Source organism: Labrus bergylta, chromosome 1 (genome assembly GCF_963930695.1).
Source record: "Labrus bergylta chromosome 1, fLabBer1.1, whole genome shotgun sequence".
Classification (NCBI taxonomy): domain Eukaryota; kingdom Metazoa; phylum Chordata; class Actinopteri; order Labriformes; family Labridae; genus Labrus; species Labrus bergylta.
In genome coordinates, this window is record NC_089195.1 from 6,792,506 (window position 1) to 6,815,420 (window position 22,915).

Genomic DNA, 22,915 nt, shown 5'->3' on the forward strand with positions numbered 1-22,915 from the left:
CGATAAAGAGTTCACGTAAGTTGACATACAGTAATATGAGCAAAAAAATGTTCTTACATTACTAAAACTACAAATATTCACAGACTAGCTTACTGTCAGTCCTAGTTAGGCTGTCATTTGTTCATCAATTTTGATGTATTGAAAGTAGAGATTTTATGAAAGGATTACGTGTTCTTTTGTGGATTTGGAAAATTCTCTTAGTTCTTTGGACTGAATAAAAAAATGAAACTCCACTTGGATTAGCCATAAAATCCTTTGTCACGAAGCTGAAAACAAAGCTGTGTTTCTGAGCTCATGAGAAGTGGACTGTTTAGAGCCATGTGGTTCTCACAGGACAGGAACACTTACAGCTTGTAGAGTATAATGCATAGTTGTTGATTTAAATAGCCACCAAAGTAGTTAAAAGTAGCTATACCTTAAACATCTACAGTGGCATAACACAACACACCAATTACAGCAGTGATATGAATCTAACAAACATCAGCTATAGGAAAACACAGAGTGAGATCATTTTACTAGACTGACTACTTTTTTGTCTTGCTCATACATACTTCTATTTAAGTAAGATTTAAATGCACTTGTTGTGTTTCTAAATGTCAATATATTTCAAATCTCTTCTTAAAGTTAAACAAAACTTAATAATTAAAGATATGGTTATTTATATTTCCTTTAAGTTTCCCATAACCCTTTTTTCTCTTAAAAAATGTTTTTTTTTAAAACATATACAGAGCATCTTTTGTTTGTTTGTTTTTTCCACAAAAACCAAGGTATACTCTGAACAGATTCAGATTAGGGACAATAATAAGCAATTTTCTGTCATGGTCAATTCCATCTTAAAACGATGTAATTTCCAATGAACTGCCCTTTTCTGACTGTGCAGGGACGCCCTCCTCTTCCACCATCTCCTCCTCCTCCTCCTGCAGAGCCCCAGTGTCTCATGAATAATCAGGACTTACTAACATCCTTCCCTTCTAGCAGCCGCTGGGGTTTCAGTCAGGGGGGAGGCTGAGAAGTGAACCGTCTGTGAGCCCCGTTTAATCTGGGAACAAGGGACTTTTCAGCATCTTCGTCGGCCCTGGGAAGACCATGGCTCTCTCCAGGATCCGTCGAGAGTCTCTGCTGGTGATTTTACTGCAAATCGTGCTGATTTGCTCGGCTCAGGTGAGACATAGGTGCTCCTTCTTTCTCTTCTTCATCCCATACAGGAGAGGAAAGCCATGTACTGTATGTATATTGATGTATTTCTTCTATAGGTGCTTATAACACGTCTAAGGCTCAGTGAGGGATTTATAGAGAGATTATTTATTTTAATTTCCTATATATTTTATTTATATTATAAATAACTACTTTTTGAGTCTCCTATGGCATCATATATTATATTGCTATCAGCACCTTTCAGCTGATTTGTTTTGCTCAGTAATGAATCGACTCTTTTGTAGTTTTTGGTAGTTCATTTCTTATTTATGTTACATAAAACGTTCATATTATCCCTGGTAAAAACTAATGGAGTTTGGCTAGTGAGTTCTAATAAGATATTCCCACGTATATGCCATTTCTTTACATTTCCTAGATTTCACAGAAGAGGAAATTTCTTCTAGATATTCTGAAGTATGTTTATTTAAGGTACTTCATTGTAATTTATATATCTGTGGTTTTAATATTGAATATTCTGATACTATATATGCTGTACCTTTTTTGTATGATACATTCATATAATGACTTAATGGAGGACCTGATTACTCAAATGTGTTGTTTTTAGGTGTAACTCAGATATAATTGGCCCTTAATACAGCATTATTTGCCAAATATTTTTAACATTTTGATATTTTAATCTGGTCCAAACTGTCATCCATTCATGTCCGTGTGCACACCAGGCACCAATAAGGTTCTTGCATTACCAGTAATCATAGCACATGCGGTTACTTAGGTGGTATAATGGGACTAAAATGGGACACCAGGTTTAGTTTCATGACCTTTCCCCTTACATTCAAGCAAACAAAGAGACTCTGTGTTAGCCGCCCTTCACTCCAGCAACAGCAGCAGTAATGGATGATATTAAGAGATGAATTTAAGGGGGAAAAACCAACAAACTGATTTCTGTGTTTGCTTTGCAGAGGGGCCCAGTTGGTCCCAGAGGGCCCGCAGGGCCGCCTGGAGCATCCGGCGTGCCCGGAGTGGACGGCATCGACGTGAGTCAAGTTTCTCAGTCAAAAATTTCAGGTTTCCCATGTTGGTCAGTGCAGTGACTGGTTCACTTCTAATCAGCAGTTAATCAGCTCAACAGTAATGTGGATATAACACAAGAAAGAGATAAAGCTGCAGCTATTTCAACAATAAGGTATAAATAAATAAAAAGGTCCTTATATGACTCAATCCTGACTTAGTTCCCCTTAATTATAAAAAGTGATGTGGCACTTAAAAAAACCTTTCCAAGTCACATAAATTGCTTAAACAAGTTTTAATGTGTAAGCAGCATTCTATGGTCATTTCTTTCTTTGGTTAAACTGCAAGATTAAATACTGCAATATGGGCGGAAAAATATTTACCTTGACATTCACCTTATTTCCATAAAATCGAACCACAGGACCATAACCTGGATTTGAGCACTCATCCATCTGTTCTCATACCTATGCATAGTACTGTCTCTTCTGTCACTTTAGTTGTTAGTAATACTGTCACAAGCAGGAGAGATATTGTGCTTCTGTTTTTCTTGACTTTCTTGACCAGAAGCTTTGATACAGTTGATCATGGTCATCTCATTTAGATCCTGTAACATTGGGTTTGACTCCAGCACTTACAAATGGTTCCAGAATTACCTATCTGATAAATGACAGTGTGCAAAGACTGGCAATATTTAGAGTTTCTGTTTTTAACAAAAGGTGTTCCACAAGGATCTGTTCTGGGCCCTCTTCTATTTACTATCTTTATCAATAACAATACTATTCAACAATGTACAACTGACTCTATACAACTTGTTTTAGTTAAACTGCAACTTGCATTTAATTCAAGGGTCAGATTTGATTTCCGCCTTGAGGGTTACTGAGCTAAACAGTGAGCTAAACTTGCACCACTTTTCTCCTCAATATTAACTCGATGATTTTGGTCCTGAATACTTTCCTTCAGTGGTCATTCAACTTAAAAGTGTATGTTAGTCTTAAAAAATTGCAGTCAAGCTAAAGAAAGGTTTACTTTTCCAAGAAAATATGCAGATGGACAGGAATCCTCAATGCATCTCAAGTCCTGTGTAAAAAGTAAACAGTGTTATTGAAAAAAACGATTTACATTTTGGGCTTAAAGTGGATTAATTATCACCAACTGAACATGCTTTTTATGTATCTTCAGGGCGACAGAGGAGAAGACGCAACAGTGAACGGCGGACCAGTGAGTGGACTTTTTATCCCATCAACTATAAAAGATATAATCAAGGATGTTGCCTTTGCACCTAAATTAACATTTTTAACAAGAGTTGTTCTGCTTCCAGGGTGCTGATGGTGATAACGGCAAAGACGGAGCTCCAGGAGCTGCAGGACTTCCAGGCGCAGATGTAAGTGAAACATCATGTTAAAATACTGGTGTGTAACATCAGCCACAGTGTGAAAGGTCTTTGTTGTGTCTGGTCTTTCTACAAGACTTTTTTTTTTTTTTTTTACAGCTTGCTTGTTGGCTTGTCTCTAAAAAACTGCAGAAATAACATGAGATTCTGCTTTAATCTATTAGATGAGAGTCTTTCTGTCCTGGAGGTCAAAACCCAATAAGAGGATGTATTAAATGTCCATAAGATCAAAGCTGGAGGACTTGAGACATTCAGATCTGCTGCTGTGTGAGCAGTTTGTCTTGGCTTCCTCTGAGTAAAAAAAATGTTGCTTGGATGAATCAATCTGGTTATTTAGGGGAAAGTCTCGAGTGGCTTCCTGACAGAAACAGGGGTCTTTTGTGTGAGATGGAGGAGTTAGTGTGGGGGGATCGGCTGCTCAGAGATGGCTGACAGGAGAGAGCGTGTGCTAGTAAAGGTGGTGCAGAAAGGACTCAGTGTGTTTGCTGTCGGCTGTGGTGACCGTGCTTAGGACAGACCAGGAGATTCAAAGCTTCATGTAGGCTGAAAGAGAGAATAATTTACACAGAGTGTATACAGTTATAAGAGGAGGCGGAGGAAAGAGACATGTTTTACAGTAGTAGACAGTATTTTTGGGAGGGACGTGTGTCTTCTTTTTTCATCATTGCTTAATTATCAGTTTGTTTTTGAAGTTATTTTTTAGGCCTGTTTGCCTTTATTGCCTTTATTGAATAGGACAGCTGAAGAGAGGGATTGGGAAATGACATGCAGCAAAGGGCTGAGGTCGGATTTGAACCCACAGCCGCTGCAATGAGGACTATTGCCTCTGGGCACCGAGTGTGCAACATAGCCACTAGGTTATCAGCGCCCCTCAATTATCTGGTTTGAGGTGTCTTTGGTTTCCATCGTTTGGTGATGCCCTTTGACCAGGTGAAGATTGTTATTAGGGTTATTCATGGAGGAGACAGAAAAGGGGAGGGGTTTAAGGATGTCAGGAAGACCACACCCTTTTTAACTCAAAAAAGTAAAAAGGGCATATAGACTTACATCTGCTTGATACAACCAACATTTGAATCAATGATATCTTGATTTTAGAGCTTCAGTCTTTGGTCTGGGTGAATAATGATTCTAATTTTATGCAATCCAGTCCAGTAGATAATGAATAATGCCCAATAAGGTCCCCTTATCAGGAATTAACAGATGGCAGTGGACTTGTCATTGACTACTGAATTGCTTAGTAGACTAATAAGATAATGTTTTACACAATTACTTAATTGCTCTTATCTAGCTGTCAGCTTTTAAATCCAACATTACTCAAACTTAAAATATGCCATTACAAATCTGAATTCAAGCCATATTTTTTTTCTTTTGGTAGATCAAGTTTACGACATTAACTTAACCCCGGAAAAAGAAACTTGTTAAGAATAAAAACTGAATGAACACGGCCAAACGGAACAGTAAAAAAGTGGAATATCTGATGTCACAAGGTGGATAATACTTCAGCTGAGCCGTCTAGACGTTTTTTAAAGTGAAATGAGACATTCAAAGATACAGCAATGTTCTTATTTTCCATCACTGTGACCACAGAGAGACACAGCGGAGGCTTATCCACTGTGTGCCTTAAGAAACAAAAAAGCACGGGTTAATTGCGATGAAATAAAGTTGATGCATTTTGAGACTGTAATCAATTGTGCTTAACTTGTTAATGCTGACAGCCCTATTTTAAACATAACTAGTGTCTATGCAAGACAGATACTTTTTTTCAACGTGAAGCCTGGTAATGATAGCAATATGGTAAAAAGAGAAGAGAAGGAGAAAAAAAGATGTAATGTTTTAGGGGAAAGGTTTAAAGGTAAGGGACTGAAAATGTAAGTGGCAGAAAACTGTGTGGCATTAACTTTGGACTATTAAGTTGAATGTGAAAGATGATTTTCAAAAGAGAGACATCCAATGTGCCTTCTCTTTAAATACTTGCTTGTCATGAGACCATGTCTGTCATAGACATGGTCTCGTGACAAGCAAGTGCCGCTTTACATATCTCGCTGGCAATCCTTTTGTTAGGCTATATTAGTAGTGTACTTCTGTTTGTGAATAACTGAATGCGTAAGTGTAGGTGGTAGAGCAAGTGATGAGAGAAACCAGGGGTTTGAGAGTGTGTGGGTATAAGGGTTATGTTGTCATCATGACAAGGCCGCAGAGAAAATGTGATTGGTAGCTGCAAGAAATATCAGGATTATTTTTTCCGTTTAAGCTGCATGTGTGCAACAATAATCGCCAAACTTCTCCTGGGCCTTAGTGATCGTGTAAGCGCCAAAGTAAGCGACACCCTGGGCCCTGAAGGCTAAACCTTTATTTTCAGCATCAAGGGTGAATTGTTCCCAGAGTTTGGAAATTTTAGGAAGCAACAGTTGCATTGGTCGCCGCCAATGTGTTATGTTTTGTTTGCTTGTTGCTTCAAGGTTGTTGTTTTGCATAAGGTAGGATGCGAGATAGACCAACTCAGCTCCAGAAAACGATACACAGAAGTAAACCATGCCCAATGATATAACCAACACGTGATTAACAATTACATTTGTAATGTCTGTAAACATTGAGATGAAAATATGAGCATTCCAACATTGTACTATATGCAGATTGGCTTGCTATTGGAGCCAGCCTCAAAAGGTTTATTTGTTGAACTGCAAACTTTTTCTGATGTTACTTTTGGCTATATTTGTCAGCCCTGCAAGTTGCATAACTGCACAGAAACATCTCAGATACAGAAGGCAGAGTTTATGTACGAAGACAGCTGCCACACACTTGACCCACTGAGTGGGTCATGAATGATGATTGAGATGGGTTCAGTAAAAATTGGCATTTTGTTTTTGTCTTCCTTATCCTGCCTTAAATACCCAACCCATCTGATCTCTACTGGTGAGGCCACATGCAAAGTCAAATTGCTTTATTTCATTAAGTACTTAGGCTGTTTGCAAGGCTAATGCATCCACAGAGTGTATATAAAAAGTGGAAGTATCAATTGTGACATCACCAATAAGCTTTGGAACTACTGTTTTGATCCTTTGACTTTGGCCCCTGTCCTTCTTATTTGATTAGTGAGAAGTGACCATGTACCAGCCAGCTGATTACTCAGCAAGGTGTATCTGTACACACTGGGATGCTAATTATTACAAACAATTGGCTTGTTTGTATCCCTAAAGTCCAGGTCAACTAGAAGACAAAATAGGCATATAAATAAGAAGTTAAGGTTATCTGTCGTTGTGTTTCCAACCATCTGATTGTTTAAAGCTTGTGTTTCTTACTTCCAGTCTCTTCAATATAGTGCTAAATTCTCTCTTAAAGCAACAATATGTAACTTTTCCACCTTAAAATGTATTAGCACAATAACTTCCAACAGTGAAAATGGCGTCTCTCTCATGTCCACAGCATGGCCTGATGACCTTGCATGATGTTTATTGCACTACATAACTTTGGCTGTCACAGCCCATAGACATTATGGTAACAGATAAAAAACACATCCACAAACTCGACATGCAAACAGTTTGCAAACAACAGGCGGAAGATGCTTGCAGAGTCATATTTGCCAAACTTGGGTAAAATTTTGGCTTATCAAAACGTCTTGTACAGAAATGCATGTAGTAAGAGTCGTGTAACAGCACCTTGTTTCTTGTGACAGTGCAGTGGAAGTTACAAGATGCATAGTTCCATTTATTGACGACAATAAGAGAGAAATTCATGCAAGAGATGAACAGTTTCAGTATTTGGACGTGTTAATTGGTTTCGATCATTCAAAAGACTCTTTTTTAAATAGGTGGTACTAACTGTCTGAAATCATATTGACTTAAAACTTTGAAACCTTTTTTATCATCAAGGGTGTCCCCGAAATGCATTAAGTGTGATAAGACAGAATGAAGAACTTGTTTTTCTAGATTTTCTATAGTTTAACGTATAAAAGCAAAATTCATTGATGGGGATCCCTGATTTAAGTTGTATCGGTTTAGGTGCCTTGACAGTGAAAAAAATGTTGAACCAAAGCTACCAAAATAATATATATTTTTTTAAATAAACATATTTGTAAGCTTTTTTGATTTTTGTGTGTCATATTTGTAGGGACCTGTTGGACCGCCTGGAGATCCAGGCCCAGTGGGCAAACAGGGGCCTAAAGTAAGATTATTATTAACATATTTCAGTCGATATATTCTTTTGTCAAAACAACATAGTAACTATTCTTAACACCCTTTGGAACATGTCTGTTCTCGTCTTTTTTCAGGGAGATTCTGGCCCTAGTGGACCTTCTGGGGAGCCTGTAAGTACAAATATTAATCTTGATTTTTTTTTTCATTAACTATCACATAAACGTTTTTAATAAAACACAGATTTAATTGTTAACAAGTTTACATTCTTCATTATTAGTTAGTATTAGAAGCAACAGCAACACTGTGTTAAAATTCATCTTGACTGATACTTGCTGTTTACAAAAAATAATACAGTCAAAGAGAAATGCTGCCATTAAATCCTTACAGTTTTCTTTATTTGCTTCTGTTAACCAGTTTCAGTCTGACACTGTCCATCTATGATTTCTCTCTGACAGGGTGTAGGACCTGATGGGCTCGATGTGAGTATCACACTTAATAGGCTATACTTCAAAGGTTGGTAACTAGCTCACAGTTAAACACGTCAGCAGGTCAATAGAGTAGGCTGCCGATTTTCATACTGTAAACGCTTAAGGTAAAACACTACAGTAACACAAAGCTTCACAGTAACATTTAAAAGGGAACTTGTTCACCAGCATACGATATAAGCACTGTATTTAATCTAAAAACATATGTAACATAATGCAAATGGAAAGTATTAAGTAGCAAGTTGTGTTGCTTGAGAATGGAAACATTTATTTTGGGATAATTTTTTTCTATTTTTTTGTATTATAAAATGGTTCATGGAGTACAACAGCTTTATTTATATAGCACCTATAAATCACTTTTCTGGTCTTTTGACCACTCAAAGCCCTTTAACACTACATGTTACATTCACACATTTACACACTGTTGGCAAAGGATGCTATGTAAAATGCCCATCAGTATTATTAACCAGTCCCATTCATACACATTCATTCACACGATGCTGGATATGCCATAGAGAGCAATTTGGGGTCAGTGTCTTGCCCTAGAACCTTTCAACTTGTGGACTGCAGGAGCTGGGATTGAACATCTAACCTACAGATTCAAAGAAGACTAACTCTACCACTGAGCCACAGCTGCCCCATCATACTAACACATTCTTTTGTTTTTTGGCTCAATCAAAGACCAAGTGATGTCACAGTGCCCTGACCGAACCCACAGTACACTCTGACATCACTGCAGCAATATGATACCTTTAACCACCAGAGGGAAGAAAATAAACAGGAATACTTGAAGTGATAAGTTTCTCTTTAACATGGTTGGATTAAAGTGTCATAACATGTAGATCAGTTTTAGTTTCTTAATGCAAAGTCATTTATAGCAGTCCATGCCTACATAATAAGAGTATAATAATATTAGAAGTTTAATTACAAAAGAGAGATTGTCAGATAATGTCTTTGTTGTTTGTTAACAGGGTATTCCTGGAACAGATGGACTACCAGGTGAACTGGGAAAAGTTGGACCCGCTGTGAGTGGAGTTTTGATGTTATTAATTCAAAGTAAACATTAAAAACGTAATATAATAGAAGATAAGAATACAAGTTTATTGATAAAAGTCTGTCTCTCACAGGGAGCGAGAGGAAAGAGAGGTCCAGTCGGGCTTCCTGGTGTTGCTGGGCCAAGAGTAAATATCACTGTTTTCATCTGTACTGCTTTTAAACACAATCAGAGGAAACATTATTATATGTCAACTAAATGTTGTTATTTGTATCTAGGGTCTACCAGGTGTATATCAAGGCGAGGACCTGGTAAGTTTGATCCAAAAGTATCCAATTTCCATTTTCAAATTTGCTCTCTCTTTTTCCTAAAAGGTTATAATGGGGTTGGTATTCTGCCACTGCCATGTTAGTTTTCTGGAGCCAGTACTGACTACATTCAAGCCCAGATTTATGCCAAAATTCTTAGACAAATAATTTGTCAATTTTTTTGAATGATAATACCAAACACACAGCCAGTCGCTGAAATGTCTGTGTAGATGTCTAGTGGTAAGTAGATTCAACCCTGCACAGTTGCCATAAAAAGATAAATGAGCTATTGAGACCTACATTTGTTGTTTTTATCTCTGCTTTGTAAGGTGATCTTGAGTCCTTTAAATAAAATGTATTATTAATCATAAACTGATTATTATACCAGGGTGTTAGCATGTTTACTACTGGTGTTAAGTTGGACATTTCAACATGGGACCTAATGGAGACCTTTTGTAGCCAGCCTCAAATGCACACTTTAGGAACTGCCGTTTTTCCCCTCATCTGCATTTGCTTTATTCTCAACATCACTTGGTGGTTATGCAACTTAAAGACAGATTGGTGTTTTCACGTGCTCGGTAAGCTCCAATTTCTTTAACTTAAAAAAACTGCCACCAACCAAGAGCCCCTGTAACTCTAGATTCTCTGTATAATTATTTCATGGCATTAAAAATGACAACCGTGGGTCACTAGTGGCGCAGTGGTTAGTGCGCGCGCCCCATGTATGGGGCTGTCGTCCTCCGGGCAGGCGGCCCAGGTTCGGGTCCCACCTGTGGCTCCTTTCCCACCTGTGGCTCCTTTCCCACCTGTGGCTCCTTTCCCACCTGTGGCTCCTTTCCTGCATGTCATTCCCCACTCTCTCTCCCTGATTTCCAACTCTATCCACTGTCCTGTCTCTCCACTAAAAGCAAAAAGCCCCAAAAAATAAAATAAAATAAAATGACAACCGTAATGTACTTGTTTGTATGCTGGGTCAATGGTTCACTGTCAGTGGAGCCCCCTGGTGGCAGGGCTCTTCCATGACCTCAAATAGGCTGATGTGTTTTTCAGTGTCCCAACGCCTGCCCCTCTGGTCTACACGGACACTCTGGTCTCCCCGGCATGAAGGTGAGTAAAATATAATGATCCTGATAAGACTTTTTGGATTCACATCACGTTAGATCTAGCATTAGCATTGTCCTGTTGTATCAATTTGCCTTGTTACTCTTTCCTTTAGGGCCACAAAGGAGTTAAGGGTGAATCTGGTGAGCCTGGAAGACAAGGACACAAGGTACAGTCCTCTTCTCTCCCACTGTGCAGAATTATTGATCTATACCCACAACAAAGGATGTTTTACTAAATGAGAACGGTGTGTGCTGAAAATTAACAAATCATATGCTTTGCAGGCCCTTGACAGTCAAGAATAACCCTAGTATCTTTCTTGCTGCTTTGAAATGTACACACTAAAACTGCATCTATGTTCTCTATCAGGGAGAAGAGGGTGATCAAGGACTGCCTGGGGAAGTTGGAGCACAAGGACTACCAGTAAAATATTTCACCTTTCTCTCTTTGACATCTCTCTATATAAGGCCTGTTTTAAATTTGATGACTCCTCCACAGTCAAACATGTTAACATGGGACATTTCTGTGCCTTTTCTCTATCCGCTGAGTAATTTTAGGGACCAGGTGGATCAAGAGGCCTCCCAGGAATATTGGGCTCCAAAGGGGACAGGGTAAGAAATCAAAAAGTCATGAACTGCTGCGATGTTTCATGAATTCAACACATGTTTCATATAAACATTTGTTTATAACATTGTATAAATTGTGCTGTTCTGCCCCGCCGATTTTACACATTGCCACTGTCTCGACTGTTACGCCTCTGTTAAACGTCTGATAGCTGATCAGGGGCAAAATGACTTTGCCCCAATGCTTCTGTGCGTTACACTTTCCAAGCGAGGTGTATCAGGGTTGTAAATATATCCCGCCTCGGACTGGCAATGTGAAAGAAACAACAAGCTTAATATTTAATGCTTTAAAACTTTAAACCAACCATTAATCTGCTTGAAAAGGCATCTTCAATAAACATTTGTTTGACTTTAACTGTTATATTTCTGTACAAACAGGGACCTCGGGGAAAACCTGGTGATTTAGGTCCTCAGGGAATTCAGGGAGGTCCAGTGAGTACTCATTTAATATCATCTCTGTTAAACAACTTATATTTATTTTTACAAAACTTGGATAAAAACAGCAACAACTTTTTTTTTCCAGGGTGATCGAGGCCAAAGAGGAGCCATCGGTGAGCCAGGCCCAGCAGGAGTTCATGTAAGATCTTAAACACAAATAAACCCCACGACAACAGCTTTGAGAGAATGAAGCGCTCATGACAGTGACAGTGTTAACAATTAACACTGATAGAGTTAACAATAATTTCTTCACCTGTGATGAAAAAAGTCCTTAAATCCTGTTTCCACTGGATATGTATCAACAGCATTGGTATTGATTTGTTGGTTACTTCTTTGTCTCGTCATAGGGGGATCTTGGTCCACCTGGAATCAGAGGAGTACCTGGGCCAAAAGGAGAGCCTGTGAGATGTTATCCTATAAATCAATATATCTCCTTTCCTCTTTACTAATGGCCCTCTACATTCAAATTTACGCTAGTTGATGGAGTTACAGCTCTTGAATGGGAGTATTATATCGTTACTTTGTTTCTTCCCATGAACTATCTTTCTCTCCGTAGGGTTTGGGAGTTAACAGGGAAATTTTATCTAAATTAGTATAACATTATTGTCAAATTTGTATCAGATTAACTTTTAGCGGGAATTACCTGCATGCAGAAAACAGTCTGTGTGGAGAAGGGGAGAGCAGAAGAGGGGGAACTCACGGGTCAAAATGAAAACCCAGAAACCATCAGCAGTCATCTAACCACCAATGATCCACCCTAAGGCTTTGTTTCTCACACGACACACAGAAAGCGAAGTGTCGGCTTCAAGTCTTTCATCACTAACTGCTGGCCAAGCCTGAAGCCCTCAAAAATTGTGCCCATCGCTCCCAGAGGCTATTACTTCATCCAAGAATGTTCCATACCTAATATCAATGATCTAAATGGAAAACATTACACTCAGTGATGAATAGCTTTTCTCTTTTTACAAAACACTACTACATCTTGTTAATGGAAAATGCTCACTATAAATGTCAGCAGAGGAGGATCATCTCTCCTTTTCTTGTGTTCATTAGCAGTATAGGCAAATCTAAGTCTAAGTCAAGAGATCTATTACAGTCTAACACTGGAACAATCTGAGTGGATTAAGCACAAGCTGTAACAATTAAAACAAGTTTAAATAAGGTCTTACATTCTTACTACAGTATTTCACACATTGGCATGAAAATACATGTATGCATCATATTTGTTCAATAGCTTGATACTTTTTACCACTTTTATTCTGAGTGCTCTCTTTATTTAAACAGAGGCTCATTTGTATAATCAGTTATGTAAACCTCTGATTTATTTTATTGATAGGGCCTCCATGGTCCAGACGGACGTGAGGGAATACCTGGGCTGCCAGCGTCGAAGGTAACAAATATTTGTTATTCTTAATTAACATTTCACAGTAGTTTGTGTGAACAGTGACAGTCTTTGAGAGTTAAAGAAGATTGCTTTAGGATTGTGATGTGGCAGTTTGCATTCATTAAATGTCCCGTTCTGTTTCTGTTGTTTTTAGGGTCTTCCAGGGAAAAGTGGGGCTCCAGGTGATGCAGGCCCTCAAGGGCTTCCTGTAAGTGTAACCGCTGACCCCTGATGCTTTAATATCAGTGTGACGTTTGAGTTTAGATGTTGATCCTATTTTCTGACTGCAGGGTTTGCCAGGCGCTTATGGACAAAAAGGTCATGCTGGTGTAGAGGTATGATCAAAATGTATACAATACAAAGAAACTCCATCATTTACAGCTTTTTCTACTACAAAAATAGGCCAAATGTAGACATCTCCTCAAACCATGCTGTCTCTTTTTTTGTCCCAAGGGTGTCACAGGTGATCCAGGAGTTGTTGGTCTGATGGGGTCACCAGGAAAACAAGTATGCGTTTAACACAATTGTTGTTTTACAGAAAAGTTCATATCATTTAGGAGCTTTAAATTAAAAAGCAGGAAACACTTCTTTGAAACAGTGATTTAGCATTAATAATTATTATTTTTATTTTATTAATAGAATTGGGGAAATTTCCTCAACTTTTATTCGGTTTCTCTGCTCTGATAATGATTGGATGATTGCTTGTTATAAGGGCGAGCGTGGTGAGCAGGGAGAAGTCGGACCTGTGGGACCCCGAGGAGGACCAGTAAGTCAACTTCATTCACAAAAAAAACTGTAAGATACAGTTTCCATCTCTGAGATAGGGAATATATTTGTGTACCCCTCTAAACAAAAAAGATTTGGACGAGGCCACTATTTAAATTTGACTGATAATGGTTTAATGGTTTCCACTGGGAAAGTAAAGTAATGATGATCAAACTATTTACTTTGGAATAATACACAACTTTATTGGCTTGCTCACAAATGAACAAAAAGTCAAGACATCAGCTGATAACAAACCAAACTTTCTGTTGCCTCAGCGAACAAATATTACACAATCTATTTGTGTTTCTACCCAGATTTTACTTCTCTCTCTCTCTATTTTCTTTTAGGGAGATCGAGGAGAAAGAGGACACCAGGGACCTGCCGGGTTACCAGGAGCCAGGGTAAGACCTTACTAGTCTAAATTTTAAAGGATAAAGTATAAACAACACTTCAAATACAATTCACACCAATTTCTGACACACTCCTTTATCAGTGCTTTACAAGTTAAGTCCCACCAGTTTGATCAAGGCAAGATCAACTCCAGATAACCCCATGTTTTTACATATTTGATTACAGTAAAATGTATTTCATTAATGTACACAGTTTCATCAGATCATCTTAATAATGATCTGAATACTTTTTATATATGAACAAAGAACAAAATGTTTAGATGAAGACAGAAAGTAGGACCAAAAGTTTGTTTAATGAAAGCCTCAAGAAGTTCTCATAAAGCATGTGGCTCTAGCACATAATCCTGTGGCACTCCAAACAGCTCTCTGTTGAATTACAGTTTATGTTATATTATACAAAAAGTTTTAAAGAAGATGCTTGTGATACTTCAAGCGTTCTCACTTACTATTACCATCAACGATAAAATGTTGGGTTGTATGAACTGAAAACCCCTATCACACCCATGTTTTATATTCAGAAATTCAGAATGTGTCATTTGTCCACATTGTTCCTTTGATGTTTTTATAAATAAAGATGTAGTAAATAATACATTTCACACAGCCAAAAAAGGGGACAAAACTTTGAAGAAGGAGTCATTTTAAGTAAGACCTTCACTATGACTTTGTCAAATCAAATCTTTCTGTAAGCTTTTTGGAGCTTCTGAGATCTCCTTCTGGCCTGCTGACAAACATCAAGGGTTTAGACCAATTAAACCTCAGAGGAAAACAACAAGATTGTTGTAATACTGTTACGGGAAGTGGTATCCATGAAATCAGGACAAGGTAAAATTTAGTAACAAAGTTCCAGCTGAACCTCCTGCTCTGTGCTGAGAGTTTAGCTCAATCCGACCTTGAGATTGGAACCCTGAAATACAAAACAAGCAATCAATGTCCACAAATACTTTCTATTATCCTGAAATGTATTATTTAACATGAGGATCATTCACCAAGATACACTTTGTACAGTATCTGGGAAGTGAAGCCTTGTACTATGCTTTTATGAAAGAGTGGCAGCTCTTTTATGAACTCCTGTCCCTGCTGTTAAGTCTCTAATCCAACGGTGAGCGGGCATGAATAGCCCCTTGTTACAGAAATCTGAAAGCCCAAGGGGGGTTTATTGCAGATCAGGGGGGGAATTGGGGGCAGGAAAAGAAGCTGAGAACCCCTGAAAGAGCTCTCTGTTCCCCAGGAATGCCTGAAACCTGTAGGCCCACAGTTCACCACAATCAGGACCCGCACACACCCAGAAACATGTGAGGGAGGGTGGACAGGTTGAAGCTCTCCGTTCAGATGATGTGACACTCAAAATGTTTTCCTTTTTTCTGTGGTTGGGTCAAGTTTTCTGAGCCTCACACACTTGGTCTTGTGTTATGACTTAATGTGTGGGCATGTGCATTCTGTATATTTAACTAGTACTCGAAGGGCTCTTTACTATTTTGTACTTGTGTATTTTACAGGGAAGCAGAGGGGATCCAGGACTCCCAGGACTTCCAGGTCCAGCTGGTTATCGTGGCCAGAAGGGCGAAAGAGTAAGAAACTCAAAAAATGACAGCATGATAAATACAGTTTAGAAGTGAGCCCAAAAATCAAGATGAAGAAGTTGTAGATCTACATCTAATTTTCTTTTTTTCTTTTTTTAAGTACCCTGGCTTACATCACAAAAATGCAATATAAGTGAACACACTGATTTCATTCACTGTAGCCATTTACCCCTGACGCCACACTCAGTCTGGGTTGCTGAATGTTGTCCTCTGAAGGACCCAGCCTTTGTTTGTGTCATTAACTGTCCCCATCATACTCGTTTTCTCGTTTATCGTTTCTAAGCTCCGCCAGGGAAAAAGAGGACACATTTGTTGGCTGTATTTGAATATAAATCTTAGATAAATTCTAAAAATCTAGGAATTTGTTAGCAAAGAGTGTATGTTAATATGTATGGTGAAGGATGGGGGGGGGGGGGGATATCTTCATCTGTTAAAGGGGGGGCTGGTAGAAGGTTTGAATGATGACCCCACTTTTTTTGCTGCTCCCAAGTAGACAAATACTGCTGTTTTAAAGGAGTTCATTTTTAAAATGCTGATTATTGAAACAAAATGTCAAGTTCAATGTGAGGACCACAAAAAGGTAAAATTAAAGTAACCATGAGTCTCTATGTGAAGGTATGAATTAAATGTCAAATCCGACCGAACAAGGAACAAACAATTCTTGTGTATGTAAAGTTCTTAATTTATTATAGATTTTACAGTTTTAGTTGCTCAGAATAATTCAACAGCTTTGATTGTTAAGTATTCTTTTTGTTCTGTTTTTCTCAGGGTGCAGTTGGTCTTGACGGTCCACAGGGAGAACAGGTATGTTTTATTAATCGTAATATTGAACTTGAGAGCGCTGAGATGGAGCACACAAAATGCCAAAAATCTATCATGCATCTTCATTTCAGGGACCTTCAGGTGCTGAAGGAACAGCAGGAGAGAGCGGAGAACTGGTGAGTGATCGAGTACTGAAACACCTGTATGTTAATTCATTTTTTTCATGCAGACATCAGTGTGTCTCCGGGAATATGTAACGACTGGAAATTGGAAAGGAATAACAGAGCTCAAATGCTCCATGCAGCGAACAAGACTAGTATAGTGATATAAAACAGTCTTTACTGGCACAACAAGATTCATTGCACAACCGTCAGACAACAAGAAAACAAAACTGTCAGAAAGAAGGCAAAATGCAAGAACACAAGTTATAGAAAACCAATGCTGGGAATCCTTACAAACACAGAAATGAACATGATGAAGTCGCCTGAGACCAACCTTGCGTTGACATTATCCTCATACGGTCCCATGATGTGGTTAAGAAGGCGTGCTTCCAACTTTGGTTTGTTCACTAGCTTCAAGTTGTGTGGTGAAAATATTATATGGGTGCTTTTTCCGATTTAATGTAGGTTATGTTTTATGCACAAGAACCAGTAGCTGGTAACTTGTACTTATTATAAATTACATGTAGGCAAAAAGATTTTTTCAATTGGCCGCCACGTTTCTGTGACGAAAAATAGTGAATCAAATTTTTTACCAAGCCTATGTGGAAATGTTCCGATTTAAGAAGGCTTTTTCATTAATTTCTCACAGTTAAAAACAAAATTTCTTCATTATTCTTACACCACTTAATAAAGGATTAGTTCAATACGGGGATGAGGCTCATGAAGACGCAGGAAGTGAATTGATTATGTGGGAGGACTGTGCTTTCTGTGTTAGTTCTGTCCTGACAAAACACAACAAAATGTTACTTCATATGGAAATGTGTTGCATCACACAAGCACCCTGCCTTTTAAATATGGTGATAAGCTCTATTAAACAAGCAACATAAAAATCCAAATACAGTACCACTGGGAAAGTAAAAACAAAATAAACCAGGAAATAATGCTGATACACTTGAGGTGACCTGATGGAAACACACAAAAGGAGTCCTGAAAAGTCTGAAGTTTCAACTTAACAGTTGTTAAGATATAAAACGATTCTGGTACTATGACGTGAACATTTCTTTTAAACATGTATTCTGAATGGATCTTTCTACAGACAAATAAACAGTGACGTACTTTTTTTGTATCTTTCAGGGGGATCAAGGAGAACCAGGAGAGAAAGGAGCGGTATGTTGACCTACATCGTTTTTACTGACTGAATGATTCTCGTAGGGTCCTTGTTAGTTGTCTGATATCAATTTCATTGCATTATGTCCTTGGATGACATTACTTAGACTGAGACCATGTTTTGTATAGTTTATGGCTTTCACTGTGGAGCAACAAAAGGACATTGGACAGTCAATGCTTTTTGGTCCATTATTGTCTGGATTTGGTCTTTTTTTTGGCAGCAAACCACAAATGACATTGTTTCCTTCTTGTTTAAAATCAAACTCCTACATTTCACCTATAAGATACATTTTTTATTGAAACAAATACCAACATGTCACCTGTTAAAGGTTACCATGTGTAGATATTTAGATGTGTTTGCTAATTGATCTCTTAAATTGATCTCTTAAATCCACTTTTACAGTGTTTTTGAATGAATATTTGGGTAACCTGAGTGTCTACTGACCCACAACATATGAAATAAACCCATCCAGTCCTTTGTTTGTTGTCTGAAAAATGCTCCGTTTCAAATTTGCTCAGCTTGTGATGACACAAGCTGGATTCTGGTAAAATAATACCCTCCCCTCCCCTGATATCTCCACCCATGGACTCCATCCCCAGCCTAGAACAAAATTTTTGCGCAGGTCTGCCATTTTTATTCTCGCTACAGAGGATTGATGTCTACTGGGAAAACTCAGGGGGGCTCATTACATTTAAACACACACACCAAAACGGAGCGTTCTGAGAGAGCTGGTTTATACAGGGTCACAAACCTCCTCTGGTGCTTGATTCATGTTATATTTTGACCCAAGCACTACAGATGTTTTATTTAGAACACAGGGGACTGTTTGAAAAGGTGGAAAAGGGGATAATATGTCCTCTTTAAAGTGCTAGTGTCTGCTGTCATCACGTCATCTTATACTGCTGCTGTTGATTTCAGACAGGTCCACCAGGAGAGACAGGAAATAAAGGACCAGAGGGTGGCCGAGGACAGCAGGGTAAAGAAGGCAAATTGGGCCAGCCAGGACCTCGCGGCATGCAGGGAGACATGGGGGTACCAGGCCTGCCTGGGGGTCAGGGCCCAGCGGTGAGACATTTTATCTCTGGACTATTGTGTGACAGCTCTCTGCTGTATCAGATTTGCTTGGCACTGAACGAAAGTTCTGGTTGTCGTAAATCAGGGACTAAATTCCCTGTTCTGTTTAAGATAAAAAAATAAGATAGCCAATGTTCAGAATCATAATCCTACTAAAAAGTTTTGATAATACTTCACAGAAAACTCACCTAATGTTTCAGGAGAGTTTTTCATAATGGGTTAAGTTTGATGGAATTAAATATATTTGCTTTACTGAGGCAATTATTCCAGCCTATGTTTCCATACAATATTTGCAAAAAAAAAAAAAAAGTTTTATAATGAACATTGTTTTTAAAGCGCATTTATTATAAGAAATGCATCTCACAGTACAGAAAAAAAAAATTATAGTGAGAAAAAAAACATCATGCTAAAAACTGAACAATATACGTAAATAAAAAATGTCTCATCTCTGTCTTTTGTTTCCTTAATTTTTAAGGGAAAAACCCCAACAGACACACATATCAAACAAGTCTGCATGAGGGTAATGCAAGGTAAGTGTTTGTTATCACCCAGTTTGTTATCTTTACTTTCCTCTTTTTTTAATTGATTGTTAATTCTACATTTGTGGTTTTCAATTTCTCCACACTAACTCTTAACTTGGATCAGAAGCAAAAGAAAATGGCATTTAGGTTTAAGCCTTGGCTATCAAAGCTATTTAACATATTATGTAAGGAAACTTTCATGTAGTTGATCAATTAAATGTACATTTATATCAGACTAAGCAGTCTTGGTTTTAAAAAATGTTTTGGTACTGGCAAGATTAAGATAGATCACTCTCTCCTATATAATGAAGAGAAAGCAACTTCTAAATCTTCAGATATTCATGATTGTTTTTGTTGTTATAAATCTAAATGTCTAAATTGTCCTCATGTGTCACAGAGCAGCTGGCCCAGCTAGCAGCCAGCCTCAGTAGACCTGAGTCAGGTATCTCAGGGCTTCCCGGTCCTCCTGGCCCTCCTGGACCTCCAGGAGTCACCGGAGAGAACGGTTTCCCTGGACACACCGGCTCAAGAGGACTGCCCGGTCTGAAGGGTCCAGCTGGGGTGATGGGTCGCAAAGGAATCAAAGGTAAGGTTTGGATCAAAATATTTTACAGCAGATAGTATACTGTGTAGTAATGCAGAAGTTTACAGCTGTATAGTATGAAGAATACTAGAGGTTAAACATGTTATCCAAATATTTTTTAAACTAGTTTAACTTTCCTACCCTTTTCTTTTACACCATCCTACACATACTTGAACTTTACATCATTCCCCCTCAGAGACCAATCAGGTTCATCTTCATGTTAATGAAGGAACAGATGAGGTGTGAAGTCTGAGCTTGAACTTCTGCTTAATGTGGTCAATTAAATTAAATGTTATCCTCTTGGTGTTAATTATCATGCTTCCTCTCTGCAGGTGATCAGGGTGACAAAGGGGATAGAGGACCTACAGAGAGAGGAGCCAAAGGAGCTCCAGGTGCCCCTGGTCTACCAGGTAAATGACAAGCATGACATTAACACATCTCATTTTAAATTTTAAACTTTTAAATGTAGAAAATGGGATGCATTAGCAAAGTTTTAATGATTTGGCCCGTGACTGTAATTAATGACTTGAACGGCTTGATTCCACAGTAACTTGAAAATTGCTTCGATTTAAAGGTTAAGACCTAATATTATATGTGACTTAGTTTTAAAGGCTTTATATGCGATTTTTTGATCCAGCAGATGTCGCCCATGAGCACCAGCATGAAACCAAAACAACTTGTGGTGCATTGTTGTGTTAGCATGCTAATGCTAGCGATCTTTATTATGCTCGTATCTTCACACTGCATGCAAATTTACCTGAAATGAGCGTGATCTAGAAACACAGTTAAGCAGTGAGTACAGTATGTTATTCTTCTTTTCTCTAGTCCCTCAATTAAACAACTTTTATACACGAGGGGAGGAATCAGCCGGCTGTCCCGGCGATGTAAACAAACTGAAGATAGGACTCTGAAAACTCTGAAAACATCACAGACAGTGGGACTCGGGTGTTACACCCATTGTAGACAGTCATGAATCACAGAGTTATTTTCAGAGGATATAGTTGATTTCTATTACATTTAAGTGTGAAAAAAGGCATATAAAGCCTTTAGGTCATTGTTTCACCTGGGTTCTTATTTGTTTCTATTTTTTCAGGTAATGCCGGTCGGGCAGCTTATGGCACAAATGGCCGTGATGGAGAGCGAGGACCCCGTGGTGTTCCTGGAGCAGTGGGCGTTCCTGGGCCTCCTGGTACTCCAGGTCTGAACGGATACTGTGAGTCGTCACAGTGCATCTTACCCATGGTGGCATCGCCAGTTTCTGCAAAGGACTCCGGCATGAAGGGCCCAAATGAAATGTGAGGAGGAGTCAGAGTAGAAATCTGAGAGACTGGAGGAAAACCATTTGGTTTTGTCACTTGGTTTGTATGTTTCTTCTTTTCATTTGGTCCTCTCGTCTTGAAGTTATTTTTATCTCTTGAAGCCATCTTTGTGGTTATAAAGGTGGACAATGAACAGCACACCTCGCATTTTGAAGCTCCTTTGCATAAAAAAATTACCTCAATTTTTCCATCTCTGTACAGTAAAAGCTGAAAAATTAAGAGCTCACTGTTTTTGTATAAAACTACCAGTCCCATTTCTTTCTGAGCAACAACAAGACAAGTCCAAAAGTTTTCTGTATGTTTATGTAAATGTGTCAATACAAAAATTACACTGCTGGATGACATACATTTTGTTGTATCTTTGTTGTTTATCCACTTAAATCCCTTTTTTCCCCTAAATGTTGAATATGTTTAATGATATCTCTGTCATGACGACTGTTGTTTTTGTGACTGGATGGCGGTTAGCAGTTTTCTATGACTTCTTATTTATTATATCAAAGTTCAAAGTGACATCTTCAAGTTGTACAAAGGAGGAAATAAACACATTTTGATAACCTTTTGCATGTTTTCTATAGCCAAGCCTGGCCAAAAACTACCAAGACTACACTTATAAACATTTAGTTTGATCATTATGTTCAACAGCTTAAGACGCTTCTTCCTACAAGGTAAACCTGAAGTGGGAGGTTAAACATGTTTTTATTTTTATTTGGTGTTGTAATTTATTGAAACAGTTATTGGAGTATTGTATGTCAGAAGATTCAGTGTATCATAAAATATACATTCCAGAGTTACATTTTTTGAATACTTAATTGATTCAGGTTGTGATAATTTCACACGTTTATTCAAGGCCTTAAAGTTGAAGAGCAGAATCTTTAAGTCTATACTATATTTGACTGGGAGCCAATGGAGCTGAAGAACAGGAGTGATGCAATTAATGGAGGGCGTTCTGGAAATGATGCGAGCGGCATCAGAGTTAAGTTTGTGGATGGACTTGCCAGAAGACCAAAGAGAAGGGAGTTTCAGTAATGAATGCGAGACGTAACCAGGGTGTGAACCAGAATGGCGGTACGGTACTGTTGGGTGTGAGGGAAGGGCGGAGGGGATTAATGTTATGTAGATGGAAATATGCGGACAGAGTAAAACATTTTTTATGTGAGGTTGGAATGGTAGTGCGCTGTCGAGGATGACATCCAGACTCTTAACCTGAGGGGAGGGAGAAACTGAGTAGTGATCAATAGAGAGAGAAAAACTGTCAAGGTTTTAAATTGTGTATTTGGTGCCAATGTGAAGAACCTCGGTTGTGACACTGTTTCATTTGAGGAACTTACAGGAGAACCAGGATTGGATTTCCTGTCTTCAGTCAGACAGGGAAGAAGTCAGGAGGGAGGAGGTAGGTTTGATGGACAGGTAGAACTGGGTGTCATCCGCGTAGCAAAATAACTTGATTAGATTTACGGAAGATATGACCAAGAGGAAGTAGATAGATGATGAACCGAAAGGGGCCAAGGACAGAACCCTAAGGAACACCGGTAGTGACTGGAAATGGGTGGGAA

The 22,915-nt window shown here is 38.5% G+C and overlaps 1 protein-coding gene across 1 annotated transcript; it reads left to right on the plus strand.

Annotated features, from left to right (window-relative positions):
• Positions 1–941: 941 nt before the first annotated feature.
• On the plus strand, positions 942–21,918 carry col9a1a (collagen, type IX, alpha 1a). The gene is made up of 32 exons (XM_020639642.3): positions 942–1,161; positions 2,115–2,189; positions 3,343–3,381; positions 3,482–3,544; positions 7,661–7,714; positions 7,821–7,856; positions 8,142–8,165; positions 9,143–9,196; positions 9,299–9,352; positions 9,444–9,476; positions 10,524–10,580; positions 10,690–10,743; positions 10,944–10,997; positions 11,132–11,185; positions 11,576–11,629; positions 11,721–11,774; positions 11,983–12,036; positions 12,972–13,025; positions 13,174–13,227; positions 13,310–13,354; positions 13,473–13,526; positions 13,732–13,785; positions 14,132–14,185; positions 15,691–15,762; positions 16,543–16,578; positions 16,668–16,712; positions 17,832–17,864; positions 18,784–18,930; positions 19,415–19,469; positions 19,858–20,046; positions 20,376–20,453; positions 21,137–21,918. The coding sequence occupies exons 1-32, from the start codon at positions 1,087–1,089 to the stop codon at positions 21,340–21,342; spliced, it is 2,064 nt and encodes a 687-aa protein (XP_020495298.1). The 5' UTR covers positions 942–1,086; the 3' UTR covers positions 21,343–21,918.
• Positions 21,919–22,915: the final 997 nt, after the last annotated feature.

Coding starts and splice junctions, on each gene's coding strand:
- col9a1a (XM_020639642.3), top strand. CDS start 1,087: ATGGCTCTCTCCAGGATCCGTCGAGAGTCTCTGCTGGTGATTTTACTG. Junction 10,998..11,131: donor TTGGAGCACAAGGACTACCA/GTAAAATATTTC, acceptor GAGTAATTTTAG/GGACCAGGTGGATCAAGAGG. Junction 15,763..16,542: donor GTGGCCAGAAGGGCGAAAGA/GTAAGAAACTCA, acceptor TGTTTTTCTCAG/GGTGCAGTTGGTCTTGACGG.